Source organism: Pleurodeles waltl, chromosome 9 (genome assembly GCF_031143425.1).
Source record: "Pleurodeles waltl isolate 20211129_DDA chromosome 9, aPleWal1.hap1.20221129, whole genome shotgun sequence".
Lineage (NCBI taxonomy): Eukaryota > Metazoa > Chordata > Amphibia > Caudata > Salamandridae > Pleurodeles > Pleurodeles waltl.
This window is the reverse complement of record NC_090448.1, coordinates 936972575-936993034: the sequence shown is the minus strand read 5'-3', so window position 1 is coordinate 936993034 and position 20460 is coordinate 936972575. Positions and strand designations below refer to the sequence as shown.

General features: G+C 43.2%; 1 protein-coding gene across 2 annotated transcripts in view; it reads right to left on the bottom strand.

Annotated features, from left to right (window-relative positions):
* The window catches only part of LOC138260125 (cholesterol 24-hydroxylase-like), a 279929-nt gene that overhangs the window by 118877 nt on the left and 140592 nt on the right, over positions 1-20460 (bottom strand). For both annotated transcript variants that reach the window (XM_069208300.1, XM_069208301.1), the window contains exon 6: positions 6508-6646. In XM_069208300.1, the coding sequence (XP_069064401.1) occupies positions 6508-6646 (139 nt within the window). The remainder of the gene's footprint in view (positions 1-6507; positions 6647-20460) is intronic.

Genomic DNA, 20460 nt, shown 5'->3' with positions numbered 1-20460 from the left:
CAGGGAATAAGTGAGGCTAGCTGACTGCAGGCTCTTATTTACTCCCAGGAACAAAGCTCTGTGCTGTTGGGCTGCTAGGGTGTAATCTAGGAACAGGAGCATAAGCACATTGTCAAAAGCAAAAGGTTCAGTGGTGTGAACTACCTGCAATGTGGTTTCCTTGCCCCTAACATTCACCAACCTAGTTACTACAGGCCTCTGTGGTGCACCCGGCGGGGGTCGTCCTGCCGGCACTTCAGTGGGCCCACTCCACCAAGTAGAAAGGTGACAGGCCTACAGGCGATACAGTTTTGGATATCCATGCCTCAAAAAAAGCAACCAGGTCCGCACCTTTCAGAAAGCCAATGATGCCTATGTTGTTCTGGCGCAATCGACCTTCTGAATCCTCTGCTCTGTTTTCCAAATCATGGACTGTAACCGTAAGGTCTTTGAACTTCCCTTCGAGGTCCGTCCCTGTCGGCCAGAGTGTTTGGAGCGGTTTCCTCTGACCTGGGTGTCTCCTGCCACTTCCCAAAGCCTCATTTATTGCTCCATGCAGCCCTCAGGAAAACGCTGCACCGCACCACTCCTTTACAAAAAAAGTGCTGCTATTTAAGGTGCAGGGGGGAGAAAGTCACTAGTTGTGGGAGGCCATGTAGTTTCCTGTCCCCATTGGTACCCTTTGGTCATGTGGGCTGTGCAGAGCAATGTCCGGTCATGAAGGGGCTTGCCCAGCCCCTCCCCTCCCCCCCCAGGCCTCCCCTGGCACTGCCACTTCCCTCGCGTGGAGCAGGTCCGTCCCGCTCCTCGTTACTTCAGGCTTTCTCCAGGCATGTTTGGTCTCTCCCCCAGGGGGCACTCACTGGTGATTTGAACAGCATTGCCAGGGAGTCTCACCGGGCCTCAGGGGAGCGCTGCTTTTTTGCTCCAGGTGGCTCCTCTGGCCTCGTGTCAAAGCACCGGCATCAGCAGTTCTTGCTGGTCCCACCTCTCGCTATGTCCTCATTTCCCTGGCATGGTTGGTGAGCAGCTTGGCACAGGCTGCAAGCCAGATGGGACCAGATCACAGGTCTCCCAGAGGAGCAATACTAAATCTCGTCTTCCATCTTGCTGTGGCTAGTCACACCCCCAACTAGTCCCTTCACTAAAGATGGCTGAACTCCTAATATTGATGCTGCTTAAGGCAAGTGCTGCTTTTATTTTACATAGTCCTTGTTACTTCTGATCAGAATTTCACTTTGCAAAAGAACAGGTTTTTCTAAGTAGTGGAATGTGAGGCTCAAGTAACATGCTGTACTGCAGTAGGTGGGCGTCTTTACTGTAAGCCAGTGGTTCCCAACCTGTGGTCCCAGGGGGTCTGCGACTGCTAAGAAATTAAATAATATTAACAGAATAGGTCCCCAGCTTTCAGTAATGGCTCAGTGGGGTTCCGCAGATTCCATTCATGATTTAGTGGGGATCCCCAGGTTCCAGTAATGATAAAGTGGGGTTCCACAGAAGTCAAAAGGTTGGGGGCCACTGATGTAAGCCATTCAATCTAGTTTACCCTCTTTCTTTTCTCTCATCTACACCATTTTCACTCACCACTTCATCATGTTCTCTCCTACTGTCATGTTGCCTAATATCTCTTCTCTACCTCTTATTCCATTTTTCATCTCTTTGGTTTGGCTTATTCCCTTTGCTTCTCTTCCAAGCATCATGCTTTTCCTTTCTCTTTATTGTTCTGTTATTCTTCCACTCTTTTGCTACTGCACGCATTGCCTTCTGTCACTTGACACCTTCCACCTCAATCCACCCCCTCTCCTGAGACAGCTCATTGGGTTAATGTGGGAACTGATGATGTCATGAAAGCCATAGTTTCTAATCCCAATAGAGGTGTCAAGGACTAATGGAATGCCATCCACTGTGGCTGGTACAGCGTTCTCCAAATGTACTTGATCTGGAGTGATTGAGAAGCTCATTATGTCTTGTATTCCTCATTGTACTGTGGAACATATAATATTATTTTATGAGTGAACAGTAAAAGTATAAGAGCTGGAACTAAGAGAAAAAACTAATTGTATAAATGTTTAACCTATGATATCCATAGAGTAAGACGAGAAGTAGATGAAAGTGGGGAGAGGAAAAGAGGGAGAAAGAGAGTGTGTGAAAAAAGATTGGGAGAGTGAAAGATATCAGTAAAATTAAGGAGTGTGTGGGAAAGAAACAAAGAAAATGGGAAATCGAAGAGAGCCATAAAGAGAACACAAGAGAGAAAGTGCACAAGACAGTGAGAATGGGAAAATTCATGCAGGACTCCAGGGAAGGCTGTTGTATTTGCAGCCTTCCTACATATCATTAATACACTCTTTGGCCAATGGGAAGAAAGCATGTTTACAGAATGAAGACCACCGCCCTACCCGTGAGACCAGATTTATTAATGAAACTTTCAATTAACATTTTGTGTTTTTACGTTAGCATTACTTGGCTACAAAAAACAAATCTACTAGGTCTTTTGGGTCTTCCATTTACAGCTAAAAACAACGTGGCTTTTAAAAGTGCATTGAAAGGTTTTCTGCATGCATGTTTTTCCTTCTACTGTGCCATTTCTGACACAAAATTATTGAAATAGGATCTGTTCTGTGGCGATGTGCTGAAACCACAATCTTTAATTTTGGGACTACCTCTAAAGCTGTGTTCGAACTGTACCTACTGTTGTAACAACTCAAAGAATTTTCCTGTTCCTGTAGGTGACTTCTAAGAGCTCGTTGTATTCTAATATGAGCAAAGATGTAATGTTGTTTTCTTGTTTTTAGGTGAAGGGTTAGCATTAATTATGCATTCTGAAGGTGTCTCTAGCAAAGTTGAAGTTAATGTATAGTGAGTTATGAAAATCTACAAGCTGCTGATATTATTACTTAATTTTAGGCCATGTCATGACTGAGCTTTTAACTGCTTGAAAACCTACATAAAGTGCCTTTTCTGAGATGCGTGCCAGGCCTATTGAGAATTCGCCATATAATTTTGCTTTTTAATTCGGTATTCAGAATATTTTTAATTGCAAGACCTTGTCCTCATTTCTCTAAAGGCAGACTCCATGGCAGTCAGCTACTTGACACTAAAATTGAACTTTTTCTCTAGACTTTTTCTCTATACTTGTGATCTTTATTGATGCTGATTTGAATTGACTAATTGCCCCTTTACTTCTATAATGAGCTTTAATTTTAAATAAACCTTCATGGTTTGGACTTTGAATCTTTTGTTGTGTAGGCTTCCTTTAGTTGTCTTGGGCCACGTCCTTTGCGACTCACATGGCTCCGGTCTGTAAAAATCACCCCTTTGGTAACATATTAATGCAAACTGACGATTCGATTGGCGAGCTTGTCTTAGGTCCCTGTATTCAAAGTTAGAAGAAGTAAAAGGATGTAATGCAAACCAAAGGAGTAGCCAGAAAATTAAACTACCCCCCCACTTTTAACTAAACCTCTGATGACACCAAATAAGAGAACGGGTGAGCCCAATCCTCCCTAGAAGAGCTCCCCTCTCTTCCATCCAATCATCTATCCATTCATCCTTTTGCCTTTCCTTTCACCCGCTGAAATCGACTATTTCACCTTTACATTCTGTCATTCATTAATTCTTTCAGTCAATCGTTCCCTATTCCATCCATCCATTCTCTCATCCTTCCACCTACCCACTTGTTCATTCACCCACTTATCCTTTCACCTTTCCTTTCTTTTAATATTCTTTCAATCTTTACCTCTTTTATTTACAAATCATTCATTCTGCTCACTCTTCTATTGAAGCTGTATTCCTTGATAGCAATATTTATCAGCTTTTGTCTGCCGAGTTGTAGACAGAAGAGGCCCATAAATGCTCCCATCCCCGCTGAAGCTGCCAAAGTGGGTGGTCCAGGATGCGCTTGTTGCAAAGAAACCAGCTATTAAAAGTATTACAAGTCTTCTTGGGAAATGCAAATAGCTGTTTCTGGGGAGTGTGGACATATGAGGTGTTACCTGCGCCGCTGTAATCATCTTTAGTAGCGGCAGCCTTTGTTTTATTTACTTCTGTATGCTATGCTACTACTGTTAATGCCTATTTATAGCTTACTATAGAACTTCAATAGTTTCAAAGTGTTTGAATGAGAGGTGCGATTGCTCAACTTCAAAAGGTTATGAAGCCCCTAAAGAAATTCGAACCTTTGACCTGCAGGTCTCTAGCCAGGTGCTGACCTAAGTTGTGTTTAACTCGGGCTCATGACAAATACATTCTACTGTGCACCAGGTTTACCCTTACACTGTCTGCCTACACACCTACTGCCCCACTAACTCTAGGAGTATTTTGTCTTGAATGCAATATTTGTGTAGTTATCGGCTTTATGTGTGTAGCATCCTTCCGTAATATAGCCCATAGCATCTTTAGCACCCTTAATTATGGGCTAGCATGGCAGCTGTTAATATGGTACTTAGAATAAAACTCTGCTTGAAGTACTAAATCAAACCAATTGTTATGCAACCCACCTCTTTTTCTTAAACTCTATTGTTGAAAGTTTAATAAGAGCACAGTGGCCCACTATGTTGCCTTCTAAAACAACTACTGTGATGAAACCCAGAACTTTATATTATAGCTGATTAGATGTATATGAAAACGTTGAAACTATGAATGTGGTAGAAGGTTTAGACAGATGAAGCATTACAATTGAGGCTTTTGATGGGATTCAAATCTTATACTACATATATTTATACACCCTTGACTTTCACCAACCTAGTTACTACAGGCCTCTGTGGTGCACCCGACAGGGGTCGTCCTGCCGGCACTTCAGAGGGCCCACTCCACCAAGTAGAAAGGCAACAGGCCTACCGGCGATACAGTTTTGGATATCCATGCCTCCAAAAAAGAAACCAGGTCCGCACCTTCCAGAAAGCCAATGATGCCTATGTTGTTGTTGTGCAATCGACCTTCTGAATCCTCTGCTCTGTTTTCCATCTCATGGACTGTAACAGTGAGGTCTTTGAACTTCCCTTCGATGTCCATCCCTGTCGGCCAGAGTGTTTGGAGCAGTTTCTTCTGGCCTGGGTGGCTCCTGCCACTTCCCAAAGCCTCATTTATTGCACCATGCAGCCCTCAGGAAAACACTGCACTGCACCACTTCTGTACAAAAAAAGTGCTGCTATTTAAGGTGCAGGGGGGAGAAAGTCGCTAGTTGTGGGAGGCCATGTAGATTCCTGTCCCCATTGGTACCCTTCAACCAGTTAAATTATCCGGCGTAGACATACCACTTTGTTCTCAATGAGAAAGGATATCTTTGTAGTAAACGCGAGGTCAGGAACAGCTCATCATTAGGACACGAACGGTTTCTCTTTTTTCCATGACACTTATCTTACCACAGAAAATGGCATTGTCTCTGGCTCTGTGAAGTGGTGTGGGATATGGTACCAGCCAGGGTAGTGTGTCATCTTTGTTTGCTTGCTGTACTGAGTTCCTGGGAACTGATGGTCTCTGTGTTAGGCTCCCATCTTCTGCCCATCGAAACATGCAGGCTTCCTCTTAAATATATCAGAGGATTCACTGCGATGTCGTCCAACACTAAGATGGCAGCCACGTAGGCCTCCTCTCTGAAGCGATTTTTGAATCCTAGACCTCTTGCAGGAACAGCATCCTAAAGCGGACAGTCTAACAATCCCTGACAATGCCATATTTTGCAGTGACTGCTTGCATACTTGCATTCCGATCAAGTACACTCACGGATCGACTTGAACACATTCGTTTTGTTTTATCATCACTCTGGGATTGTTTGATTAATATATTTTGTTCCTGGCTTTTTTAAAACATCCCTGAAACTCTCCTGAACTTGACGCTGCTTCTATGTTTTTTTCTGACTTATGCAATTACCTGGAGCTGCGTTCCTAATTTCCTTTCTGATTACCTTGGCTCTCCAAGCTGCACCTTTGTCCAAATGATTTCTGCTCCCTCCAAATCACCTGATTTGTAAATTAAAGTGGACTCTAATTGTTTGTCCCTCTGTTAAACAGAAATAATATCTCTCAACCCTAGATTGCTGCCATACCAGTACGGAAGGAAGATTCATTTGATAGGGGTGCTAGCACACCTCTCTTACTAGTCCCCTCATGGTTCCCCCGTTTATCCCTAATGGGATTGCTCTGATTCAATTAGTGTTCAGCTTATAACCGGTGAAAGAACGTGATTATTAGTGCATCATAACCCTGGGCAGCCACACATCTGACAATCACCCCACATCTGTTCTTGAAATGAACAGCAGTTTGAGGGCCCAAGTCACACCCACTGGATGGCTAAAAATTAATGCAAGACGAGAGGTGTCATTTTATACAAAATAAAACATTTTCAAAAAGAAGGTATAGAATTGACACCTGTATCTTTCTTGGATTTGATGATACTGATGTTCACATTGTGTTTTTCCATATAAAATGAACGCTCATCACTCTTCTATCATTTTGTACTGATTGACATGCCAAGAAATGCGATTTTCCATCTCTTTCTCTATAGCGCAGCATTAAAAATGACTGTTACCTTTGCAATAACATCAAGAGTCAGCCTGTTCATCATCTCATGCATTTTGACACCTTCATGTCCATCTGCTTTTTCTGCAAGTATCTCCATTAGCTCCTCCGCTTTTTCATTAAATGGTCCCATTAAATTCATTAGGTAGCTGTGCAAAGTATAATGCATCTATTAGTTATTATAATAGCTCTCGATCACATTATTAAAAATACAGTGTGCATTTTCAATATGAATTTAAAAAAGGAAAATATCCTGATGATTATATGTTGACAGTCGATATAAGGACTGAAAAACGTTATTTTCGAAGGTTGGTGATCCCAGAATTATGCACTGTTATGAACTTTTTTCAGAAGAACTCTGTACCGGGTTAGCTATACTCTCAATAATATCAGATTTGCAAATCCATATTCACATGCAACTTGAAATTAGGTGTTCAAATAGCTTGCTTAACGTGTAATTTCACATTAAATTTACTACAGTATAAGCAGAAGTCATTTTATCATCGGGGTAGAATTGGATAAGCACTAGGGGTGGGCGTAACTTACATTATTCTGTGCGGTGTCATTATGTGAAATATACAGCATTAACCGAGATTATGCATAATTATGTGCAATGCATCGTGCACTCAAAAAGATTACCGAATGGTGCGTTCTGGTAAAAATTAAGTTTTAGAATATAATTTTGAGTTGATTTCTCGTTGCTTGCATTCCAAACAATGCCGCTCGCATTCATATTTGTAGATATGTGCTAAAGAAACGACACGAAAGACATACTCCGGTAAAAAATCGACCTGAAATGTTTGGTGACCGCACATGTTATAGTAACTGCCGCTCACTTTCAAAATGTCGCTGTTCATGTTCGGATTTCTATTGCGCACAAAAATTATCCAAATGGTCCGCTATAGAAAAAAATCTACCTGAAATACTGTATTTGTTAAAAAGAAAAATCCTGAATGGTACATCTAGTCTTAACATGTCTCCCCAAAATTGAAATTTCACCCAGGTCTAGTTGTTGCTGGTTTATGTTTACATTTAAACGAGACAAATGCTGAATTGCGATGATTTTCCTTTTTTTTTTTTATCTACCTTGACATGAAAATACTGGCATGACCAATGGTCACAGTTTCAATCCTCTTAACGTTGAGTTGATGGTTAATGCACAGGCAAAAGAGCACTACATGTAACAGTAGATCTCACACTTGAAGTTTAATTAAGATAGCTTCGGGTTAAAGCTTTTGCTAGATACATCCTTGTGGAACCTTTGAGCCTACTTGCTTCTTTATTTTTGAACCTACCTCATCAGCTGAGCACATGGTGGTGATGGGCGTGTTGACTTGGACTTGGTCTTTGTGTCTCCCATCCTCCTCTTCCTGCTTCAGCATGGTTCCATCTACCCTTTCTACAATTATTTCCCTTCGTCATTGCTTTGTCGTGGCCTGTCATGTGCCAGTAGGTGAGGTGACAACTCCTACAGCAATCAATCACTTAAAATCCACCCTGATGGTTCAGTGTTTGCTAGATCAGTAGCGCCTCCAGCTCAGACCATACTTACACATTATCCTACAACAACAGTACACATTAGACACAATTCTTGTCACCACCATATGCACAATACAGATCAAAGCTGTACCGTTGTCCAAGTGTTTCCTCCCTTTGTCGTACATCCTTTCAAGTTACACTAACAAATGATATCACATCATCAATCAGTGGCGTAGCGTGGTGGGTGCAGGGGGGGCCGGCCGCACCGGGCGCAACATCTTGGAAGAGACTAAATCCACGGGTTAGGGGGCGCAAATTACTTGCCTTGCCCCGGGTTAGGGGGCGCAAATTACTTGCCTTGCCCCGGGTGCTGACAACCCACGCTACGCCACTGTCATCAATCTACATGTGCATTGTGTAAATGTTAGATTACACCTCCCAATTCCACACACACTTAGAAAGGCATCAAAGTGACATAATTAGAAAAGGTAGCTCAAAACCTAACCATTTGAAGCTGAGCAGACAATTGCATATCCCAGAGGATTGATAAACTGCATTTTCTTCAGCAGACAAATCCATGGCTATCATCTTCATATCTTTAAGGATGTTTTACAATTTCTATATTTTCTTTTAAATGTAGAAACAAAGAGGGTTACATTGATTCCTTGCTGTGTAGCTCACCACGGTGTAAAAGGGTTTTATAGTCCAGGTAGTTTCAAGCTTTTCTTTCCTGGAGTTTTGATACCTTTTGCCATTACACACTGCTACATAATCTGCAGTAATTTTACTTTTATGCAGCTTTCAGCTAGTTTACTCTACTTGATTCCGATCTTCTTCCAAATGACGTCTCCTGCTGGGCCTGGGCTACTAAAAGGCCAGCTCTCACTGCCACCCTAAGCCTGGGCAGTTGATCTTAGGTAGGGGTGTAAGCTAGGCTGTTATCCTTTGCCTCTGCTGCGAGAATTGGACTACAATGGACAACCCAGTCCAGACTATCTTACTGAGACCCTACTCAGAATGGCATTTCTTTTCCAACTAAATTAAAACTAATATCCCTAAACATGGCCATTACCAGCTTCGATTGGCCGCAGCCCACCCTATACTTTTTAGATGGGTACACCTTGTCGCATTTTAGGAAATCTATGCCCTTGCTTGTTTTCTTGTATTTCCAGTGGGACAGCCTGCTGTCAGACTGGCTTTCTTGCTGCCCGGTTCCAGCTGCTGGAGTGGCACTTCACCCAACCAATGCCACAAGACAGTGTCATTTTCAGGCAGTGCTAGACTTGGGGACCAAAAACAGTCCTGGCAAAAATGCCTAAACCAGCCCTGCTCCCTTTGTGTCCTCCAGTGCTTAATTTGTAAAGGAATAAGTTCTGGGGTCCATATTTTTCTCAGAATCCCGGAGGTGCTGCTGTCTAAAATCAGGGTTGCCGAATACCAATGCTGCATAGTCTGGATTTCACCTCATGCCTTTTTCATTCACCAACATGCTTTCCCTGCTGCTTTATCACATTTTTACAGGTTTGTTTTACCCCTGCTTCTTCGCTTTGTCACTGTCTTTTCAGCTTTCTCTTCCTCCTTCTTACCCCCTTGTGTGTTTTACTCTCGGATCAAAGTCTGAAAATTAAACATATGCCAAAGTCTACAAAAACAGAGTGCCCATGGGCCCCACCTGCAACCATCAACTCAAATTAAGCACTGCTCTCCTCGCACTATCTTTCTCTTTCTGTTCAATTTCTGTCTCTCCTCTCTTTTCCCACTCTCTAACCCCTACCCTTCCACTTTGCTTCCTGCAATTAACGTTGGGGAGCAGGGAAGTGACAGAGGCATCAGCAGTCGCCCTGAGCTTTCAAAACCTACCTCCAGTGGCTTCTGCTCAATGGGGAAACGCCTGCTTGAACAAGCATTGGCAAAGCCAATAGGCTTCACCTTTGTGAAATCTGTTGTTTTTGTCAACAGTTTTTAGACATGCTACGCAGCAGCAACAGCAATAGCTGCTGTGACATGTCTTAAAGTTAAAAAAGCAGTATGATGTGGTCAAGGCACAGATATGGTTTGAAGCGGCACTGGATGCTGTACGACACGGTTTAAATAGGGCTGCTATGTAACAAGTCTAACAAACATTGACAAAACCAATAGATTTTGCAGAGGCGAAACCTATTGCCATTATCGTTGCCAATCTTTGTTGTTTTTGCAGTTTTATTTAGTGCAAATTCTATACAAAGGTTTTGGAGCATTTTACGTGAGTACCAGTTATGTTACACAAAATGAAATTATTTTATTGTTTAAGGCACAGGGAGATTAAGTGATTCCAAAATCCCTTCAAATTGAACTAACACTAGCAGGAGCTTTCTGTGAGCCTTCCATGCACGCAATCAGGGTAAGCCTTAATTAAGCTCAGCCTAACCGAAAAGTTGGCTGTTGTCCCCCAATGTCTTGATGTTAAGGAGCAATATTCCCACTAGAACAAAGAACATCTGGTATCTAGTAACAGGCTTCAGAATGATTTTAAGTTAACATTTAAAATCAGTACCATAATGCTCCACAATAAAAAGCTGTCTTTATTTGTCATTAGAAAAAAAGGAAAATGAGGCACCACAAAGATGCAGCACAACACTCAGCAACAGTTACATAGGCAAACCTACCTGAGAAGTCTTTGAATATTCTGTTTAAGAGCTGACATGCCAGTAGAAAAACAGAAATGCACAAGGAGCAGAACAGAAAGAGGCACCAAAACAGCTGAATTAATAGCCACCGACCCGACAGTGAAGCAAAACACAAACAGCAGCTGCCACCTGGACTAATGGCTTTGTTCGTGCATTGTGAAATGCCAGCCCGAAGGCATCTACAAAATGGACAAAAAAGCAAGTATGTTTCTAGTGAATTTCTGTTATTCCGCTGGTACGGCCAAAACAATAAAGTCAGGCCAGTAAATCAAGGCACAACGGGAAGTGAAGGCGAGGCTTCTTTTGGCAGACAGAATGTAAGAGAAGAAAGCCTGCAAATGCACTCGTAAGGAGTGCTCATTCGGAAATGCAAAAAAAAGTACCTTTACATTGAAGTAGCCGGTGGAAGGAGACTGCCCAGTGGCCAATGACTGGAAGCTGCACTTAGTCAAAGCTCCACGCCAGGGAAGGATGGTAAAGCAAGAGCGGAAGTGAAAGCAGATGATGTGGAGACCACATGCTGGCCAATTAAAAGCATGTCAATTAGAATGTGGTTGGAATAAACCACTGGTACGTTCTGGTAAGTAAGGGAGGGGTTCTAAGCCCCATGTTATGATTTTTTTTTTTTACTTACAAAAGACTTTGGAAGCACAGCGCAAGCAATGTGCAGACAAAACCTCATAAAAAGCCTATTTGGCCCTGCATTCTAGAGGTCATGCTGGCTCTTGTTCACCTCAAGGGTGATAAAGCTGACAAGTTGCTGCCTCTGTTTGTGGGTGCAGACAGTGCTGCCTGTAAGTGTTTTCTTGTTCGTAATGTTATTATATTACTGTTCACATACTGTGCGAATTGCCTTTTGTCCCTAAGACATCTTTAAAACAAGCGTTATGTTGTGTTTAGTGTGCATATCTAGACAACAGGGGCTGTTATTCTAGTGCAAACTTGGCCTATTTCCAGAGCACATGCACAGTGCAGTGGAAGTGATAATAAACATAGTTTGGGGAGTACTGTAGTGCACAGACTACATGAGAAGCACTTCATGAGTAACCTCTATGCAGGCTAGTCTGGTAAATTATACAGCTCTGTGTGCACTTTACTACATTAGTGTTACAGCCCATGCTGTGGTGTGTACATAATATTCATGTTATGAGGCTGGCTACTCACTCACACTGCTTCCCAACCATTATGTGCATTTATCTATACATAAGAGATCTGAGCAGAAACGCCACTCTCCATTTAAATGTGAAGTGAACGGTAACAATGCGCTGCGCAGGCTGGTGCTGTGCACTTGGCAGGGCGGGGTGATTTGCTCTGTACCATACAGGATGTGCTGGTACTTTGAGACAAGTGAGGGTGATGTACTCTGGAGTGACCAGTACATGCTGGAGCTGTATGTCCACCCATGCTGTAAACCAGTTCCGACGAGAGGCATTTCCGGTTCCGGTTCTCAGGTCAGCGCGCCGAGCGCCGCACACAGCTCGCCCGCACTGGTGAGCCTCCCAGCCTCCGGATCACGGGCCACGGGACCATTGGGAGCGCCCTACCCATAGCTTGACTCTCAACCGAGCCTGCCACCGGTGCCCCCAGCACCGTGACAGCGAGCAGAGGAGGTCAGCGTCCCCCATCCCCTCCCCCCTCCGCGGACCCCCTAACAAAGGGCACAAGCGGGGGAGGCGACCAAATTTCAAGCATGGAAGAAACGATCTGGGGGGAGCCCGGCTTTTGGAAACCGGCGACTCCGCCGGAGGGGGTTCCAGAGACTGTAGCCTCTCCCAAGCATCACAAGATAACCAACTATTTCCCTACTGCTGGTACCATTGCCACCAGAAAAAGGTTCGACTCCCTGGCTCCAACCCAAACAAGTTTTGGGGAAATAACCCCACTCAGCCAACACCGGCAACAGCAAGGAAGCAGCGAAAAGAAACTCAGAATGAATTCTCCTCCTCCCCCTCCCCTATCGCCAACAGTAGTGATCAGGAAAAATCACCCCACGAAAGTAGACGCATCAAGTATAGTTCAGGACATTGTGATGCCAGCTACCCCTTCACCAGGATCCCTCTACAATCCTAGGCAAGACTTAACTCTATGTAATAAACCCCTAGATGCCACTAAATACCAATGGACATCTAGTCCAGCGAAACTACCCATCCTGGACTCAGAACTGGTAGCAATCGTAGAACATTTAGAACAAGAATCTCAGGAAGGTGGCCTATTCTGTCAAAGTCCAAAACTTCACTCATTCCCAATGTATAACTGTGAAAAAGAAGAACAGGACCTATGGGGTATAGAACAGGTCATCACAAACGGGCCAGTAAAAGCAGAAACAGTGACAGCGGCACAGAAAGTCCCCCATAAAACAACAATAAACAAAGTTCTATCAAGTGGTAACCAAGCGCCCGACTTAAAGTCACAAGTCCCCGTGGCAGTCAGGTCAGAAGAAATGTGGGCTGCAATCCTAAATTCAATGCAAGCCATGGTCATGGCGCTGCAATTTGATTCCAACACAATGGACATTCAAGTTGACTTGCTAAACACCCTGGCAGTATTTGTCTCCAGGATTGACAGTAAGTTGGAAAAATTAAACACACTTATAACAAGGGCGCAAGTCACTCACTGGAATGACTATACAATTTGTTCCTGTAAAGAGGTAGTAGAAAAGATATCTCAACTGCCGCAAATCTTAGAGGGAATACTTCAAGAAATCCGCTCCACCCGGAAGGATGAACATACATGGCTTAAACCACTCGCCACCATGCTAAAATCTACTCCGAGGGAGCAGAAACAAAAAGAGCAGCAGCCCCTTTCCTCCCTTGCGCCTGTCTCATCGTTTTTAAGTGATGAGAGAATATTGGCTGACAGCCGCCAACTAGCAAGTGTCCACTGGGAACCCATGGTGAATCATCCTCCGCTACAGCCCAACAATAAGCCTGGGAACCCCTAGTTTCCCATAACTCGGACCCTCTCAAAAAGAGAACGAAAGCGGGCAAGGAAGGGAAGGAAGTCCGTCCAACTCCATCAATTCAACTCATCAAAGGACCCATCTAAAGACCAGGCGACGTCAAATGGAGGGCATAATAGAAACATTACTACCCACACAAGTACAAGCTCTAACACAATAATAGATGTGACAACACTCCCAGCCACAGCAGACGTCACCCACTTAACAAGGTCCCCCCTGAGCCCTTCCGAAGCGATTGGCACAATAATGAATCGAAGGCCAAGCCCCACAAGGGTCCAGCAGTGCACAAAACCTAAACCCATTACACCTGCGCTGCCTCCCCAACTAACACTGGTCAATTTGGGCAGCAAGTCTGCCATTAGTCAGAGGGAAGATGGCTATATGGAGCAAGACCCGCGCATAGAGCAAAATCAGTCACGTATAACAGACACGAATACCCTCCATTTACTCTGGATTCCAGAATTCACCTCCAGGTCCCCCACAGATGTTCTTAATCGCTCTTTGATCTTAAGAATCATAAAAGCCTTACCGGATCTTCAGTTTGTAGCCTCAGAGGACCTGGCAGCTATAAAATGTATCCAAGCAAGAGGCAACCAACACACGGATCCAACACTCACCATCTTCTCGGCACCAGATATCCCAAAGCGGATCTTGAATAGAAAGGACCTATTGAAAGCCTGGGGCATTGAGGTAACCACCTACAAAGGAGACCGCTATCCAACTCCGTTACTAGCCTCACAACACCTGGGAACTCCCAAAGGTACATGGTCGGTTCTGAAAGGAGTACATCAGGCCAGCAGACCCATTGAAGAAAGATGTAGTGAGGAGAATCCACCTAACCTCCCGCTGACAGTCCAAGTATGGAGAGAAGACGGGAGGGAAAAAGTGGTCTTGGGTCAACAAAAGTATCCAGATAGGGAACGGGTAGCAACGGTTTTACCCCCAAGACCGATGGGCAATAATTGAATTGGTAAGGATCAACCCGCACACGGCATTTTATCCATTTGCTCCTGGAACGTCGGTGGCCTACGGTCAAAACTGGAGGATCCTGCAGTAATACATTTTTTCAGCTCCTTCGACATCTTACTCATACAGGAATCCTGGGCAATGGAATCAATACCGATAATCGGATTCATGGAATACCTTAGCCCAGCAACGAAAACAAATAGGTGTGGAAGGCCAAAGGGAGGCCTCGCCATTTACTTTAGCACCAGCCTTTTGGTAAAAATCTCTGAGTATAAGGAGGAAGACCAACCTTTCCAATTGCTCCAGCTAGACGATTGGGGGAAAAACACACAGGAGCCATTGATTCTGGTCAACACATACATCAATCCTAAAAATAAAAAAATTGAAGCAAACAAACTTCTAACTCAACTATTAAGGATAAAAGGAACAATAAAATCAGCATTCTGGTTAATGTCGGGCGACTTCAATCTCGGCTTATTCCACAACCCCAGTGAGGATCACATCCAAACAGTTGCAAGAATGCCCACCCAAACCCTCCCAAAAAAACTTAGGAAAGATAAAATAGGGGAGAGTTTCATACGCACCTGTGAATTAGTAGGCCTCTTCGCGCTAAACGGACGGAAGTGCCCGGATATTCCACCGGCATGGACAAGATTCTCTGGGAAGTCGGTCTCCTATCTAGACTACACTTTGGTGTCCCCTGCTTTATATAAGTCAGTAAACACCTTTACCATCATGGACCGCACGGAAAGCGACCACAAACCAAAGGTATTTGGGATTTGTGCATCACCGCAAAAACCGGAGAAAGTGGCAGCCCTAAACGGGACACTAGGCTCCGAAAATCTAAAGCGACTCAAATGGTCCTCTGACACCATTGAAAGACAAGCAGAAGAGGCCCTACGGAACCTAGAATCAACTATCACAAGTGGGGCAAAGTTGACAACAGTCTGGGAGAACTTTGCCCACAACCTCATCAAAAAAGATTCCTTAAGTAACACGAGAAAGGGAGCACAATTGAATCACCGCCAAAGTTCACTTTTACCGTTGCCAGTGCGCAAAAGGAAAGCAGCAATAGGTAAATTATTAAGGTCACTGCGTAAATGCCCAGATAATGGATCAATATTGACCGCCCTTAGAGAGCAAAGGAAATTGTATAAAAGGGTTCTATGGACCTTTAAAAAAGGCCAACAGGAGGCCCTGTGGGCCAAACTACATTTTGCGACCAAAACAATTGACTCCAAAAGATTTTGGAAAATCAATACAATAGACAATGGTGCAAAAGTAGGCAATAACGCAAACATAACAGAGGAAGTATGGGTATCCCATTTAAGGTCACATCTGAAAGAATCAACCATCGAAGAAGGCCCCCAAATGCAGTCATATATGATTGGTGGGGATCCCAACACCCCTGAACCTTTGAAATTTACAGCACCAGAACTTTTAAAAATCATTGGAAAGTCACGAATGGACTGTGCCCCTGGCCCCAATGGCCTACCGCAAGCACTATTTAAACAAGACACGGAAAGATGGGCCAATTTCCTGGCAGCAATGTTTAATGAGGTGATCACAACAGGCATTGTCACGGCATCCTGGAAAGGCTCAATACTCCACCCCATCTATAAGGGTGGGAGCGCGCTCTCCCCAAGCAACTACAGACTAATCGCTCTTTTAGACGTTGACCTCAAGTACTTTTCCTGCTGTGTGCTTAAACATCTAGAAGCCTGGATTACAGAGAATAATATTCTACCCTTTAATCAAACCGGGTTTACCAAGCACCAAGGAACATTAACAAATCTTATGGGGCTAGGTTTGATCATAAACAGAGCAAAAGCAAAGGGGACTCCAACTTATTTATGTTTTGTTGACTTTAAAGCTGCTTTTGACTGTGTACCCCGTGGCAAAATGTGGGCCAAATTACTACAGTGGGGGCTGCCACACCCTATTTTAAATGCCATCAAAATGTTATACTCTGATACTTGGGTAAAGGTTAAATTGGGAGAAGGCTCTCACCTATCCAGGGCAGTCAAAACAACAGTGGGGGTGAAGCAAGGCTGTGTATTGGCTCCAACACTCTTCAACCTGTACATAGCAGATCTCCCCGCCAAGTTAAATGGTCACTCATCCCACTCTCCATCACTGGGCGGTCAACAAGTATCCAACCTACTATATGCAGATGACCTACTACTAATCAGTAATACCAGAATAGGCATGCAGAAATTATTAAAGGCATTAGAAGAATACTCAGGTTCTAATGATTTAGAAATTAATCATAAAAAATCTAAAATGATTACCTTAAACCGCAGGCCAACCACGCAAGGCAAATGGCATATGAATGGGAAAACCCTAGAGGAAGTAACATCATACAGATACCTAGGATTGGTGGTAGATGCTACAGGTAATTACACGCCACAAAAAGAGGCTATAAAAAACAAGACGCAGGCCCTTACTTACACCTTTTGCAAGCTAGCAATCTTAATCTGTGGTCATGCTCTGAACCCATTAACAGTTGTAATGAGAGCGAAACTACTTCCATCTATTACCTATGGGACCGAAATAATGAGGGGGCTGGAAGTAGGTCTTCTGGATAAACTTCTGATAAAAACCTATAAGCGCGTTTTTCGGCTGCCCGGACGTGCATCGCCAGCCCAGGTCAGATTGGAATTTATGCTGGTCAAACAGTTGTTAGCCCGACCGGCAGCATACATTAAATGCTGCTACAAACTGAGTTGCGCTTCAAAAGGGTCTTTAGCCAATCTAGTCTGGCAGGAAATTATCCTAGAAAGAGGGAACACCAACTACATAAGGTATCTAGAAAAAAGTAAGAATCTTTTGAACTTAGATGATGTATGGAACCGGTCTCTACCCATACCCATTTTCAATAAAGCAGTGAATAAAGCAAGTAAATTACAGAGCTTGATAGAAGATAAGATCCCATTGGCCAAAAGGGAGCATAGTTGGTGATTCTTAACTCCTACAAAACATTTAAAGAATCACCACTTATGGCTGGCCCCTACTCAAGGAAAATCAAGCAATCCTTTCTCAGACTTAGGCTGGGTGAAGTCCCTACTTTAGACCTCACGCCAAAATGGAAGAAGGAGCGGCAAGTAGGCTCCCTGGAGTGCCGTCTCTGTCATCTAGCAGATGAAAACCTGATGCATGTGGTCTGCATTTGCCCAGCCCAGGCGGCTGAAAGGGGACTCTTACTAAAAAAAGAATTTAACGGTTTAAAAATTAGATCATGCAGACAAGCATTAATTGCAGCCTTTAACCCTCGAAATACAATATTGAACATTAGGCTGGTTCAATTTTTGGAAATTTTCACTCTAAAAACCACAGCCTCTCGAAATAACCAACTCAGAGGGAGGGCTGAAACGATAGCGAAATCCCTATAACCCGCATTGATCATCTTAAAGAAGGGAAGGCTCCTAGGTAGTCCATTGGGTTGTTTAGCTTATGTCATAATAAAGTCTGGTACCAAAAACCAGACTTAAGTAGGGGTAAATAAAATCAATAGAAGGTCTCTTCCCACTTTGCACTATTTTTACCAATACCTCATTGGGTTACTGTTTATATTTCTTTGTGGAAGGAAAACTTCATATATCATTTCATTTTAATCACAAGATTTTATTTTGCGCTGTATTTTTTCTTACCTTCAATAAGATTATTCTGTTGCCCTATTATCAATACCTTATAGCACTAGTATGTCTTTTCTAAAAAAAATTATGTGGAAGGAAATTTTACTTACCATTTCACCCTAAGCCAAAGAACTGTAATTGTCTTTTTGAACTAAAATTGTTCTGTTATTGTTTACGTGGAAGGAAAAGTTTTATGGTTTTAATTAACTAATAAACTTGTTATTATCTCTCTCTCAGTGATATTCAAAGTACGGCCCTACTGACCTTTACATGCAGCCGCAGGTCTACAACAGTACCAGGCTGCTTTTTATTCTATTAAACACTAATATTCAAAAAGATGTTAAATAAACAGGTAGGCATTTATTTAAAGGTTAACTGAAGTTAAAGAAAGAAAGTAACTCGGTTGTCCTGCACTGCTTAACTCTAGGAACATCCTCATTTTTAAAGGCATTTTTCAGCAAAAGTATAAAAATATGGTAAAGTCTTTACAAAATTAAAAAGTGTATTTCATTAACATGCTGAATCGTTTCAACTTAGTAGTACATCAGATTATATCAGTGCAATGAGAAATATTTTTTTCAAAAACATGAGTTTAGAAACATTCATGCTCCCCCTCCAATCAGACAACAAGGCCAATAGCGAACTAAGAGGCAAGTCTCTTCTTAAGTGCACTCTTTGGGTGGACTGGGTTCCTATTATACATGCACACATTATACTTTATTTCAAGCTCCTCTTATATGCAATAATTAAGAAAAATGAGAGAAACTGAAATAAAACAATTGCGTTGGATCACACACTTTGATAAAGCGGGGAAGCCCTGTTTAATCCCAGGGCCCTCGGTCACAACTCAGACCAAACATTTTGGCCCCCGAGAAAATATTTGTGAGTACCCGTGCCGTACACTGTGTAGCGCCAAGTAAGGGCTGGGCGCTATATCACTGACAATCGTCCACGTCCACATTCTCGTATTCTTAACAGAAGGAAGTGTTGTCCACCAGAGTGCACGTGAGGTGCTCTACATTGCCTGCTGCGGTGCACTGTTCATCAGGGAACGTATCTTAACGGTCCCTCATAAAAAACAATTCTGTTGAATAACAGATACGAGAACACAAACTGTTTTACGTTACGTGTTATTGTTTTATGCAGTAAAGTGCACTTACAGAGTTTTCAAATGCACAGTCGGTTGTGCGTTAGACGACGTAGAAGAAAGCGTGTCAGTCACATGGTATGATGCAGCTCTAAATCATCCACTGGGCACGCAGACCACATTAACAGCGATGTCTTTCACGAGCGCGGCCCTTAGCTCTTTGTGCGGCAGAGAGTATATGCATATAAAGCCCTACTGGACACTTGACAGGCCTTTAAACATGATGCAGACAACAGCAGTCAAGCATGCTCTGCACAAAATTGTGCTTGTATTAGTATGGATGATATATAAAAATGTTTTGTTTTCCAAAGGAAATGCGGATGCACATTTTAACGCACATAAATGCCAGTAACATCGTTGCTAAGAGGGAGAGGTAGGAATTAGGAGAGGGGTGTTGCACCAGAAGCAAGAGTCCCCTTAGGTTTAACTCCAGGCGCGGGATTGGTAAGAAACCAGTGGCCCTTCCAATTCCATATGAACCTTTTTTGGAAAGGAAGGCAGATAAATACATTTAGTGGAGAATACTTTCCCGAGTTTGTGCGTTTTCCAGCTTCAGAAAAAGCACAGCCATACAAGTTTTGCAAAGCCAATAGATCTGGCTGGAATATGCTAAAACATGCACTCACGGGCACGCATAAATTAGTGTACCTGTGTTTTCAGGTGTTAGTGCTTAAAGACCGACCTATTGGTTTTGCCAATGTTTGTTTAAATTTAGGGATTGTCACTGACTACGTGCGGAGTGGCAACAAAAAACTGTCAGGACTGCACTTAGTGAGGAAGGGAAGATTCAATGGAACATCGACAAATGAATCTAAAGTGAATTTGATACCAGTTTGCGATGATGGTGAAGGGACTTCACACTGGATTATAAAGACCATCTCTGCGGAATCCCCCCCATAGACCGCGTATTAGTATTTCAGGTTAGGCACATTTATAAATAAAGCCCAGGTATCTTTAATGATTTAACGGAGGCGTGTTCCCTCTTTCTCTTGATGTGAACAGTAGATTATGATTTGGGAGGCACCGCCTGCTCACATGCCAGCTAAAAATAATCACTGCGTGGAATAAACAGATTAATCGTGAAAAATGAAACAAGCCCTACGTAAACCCT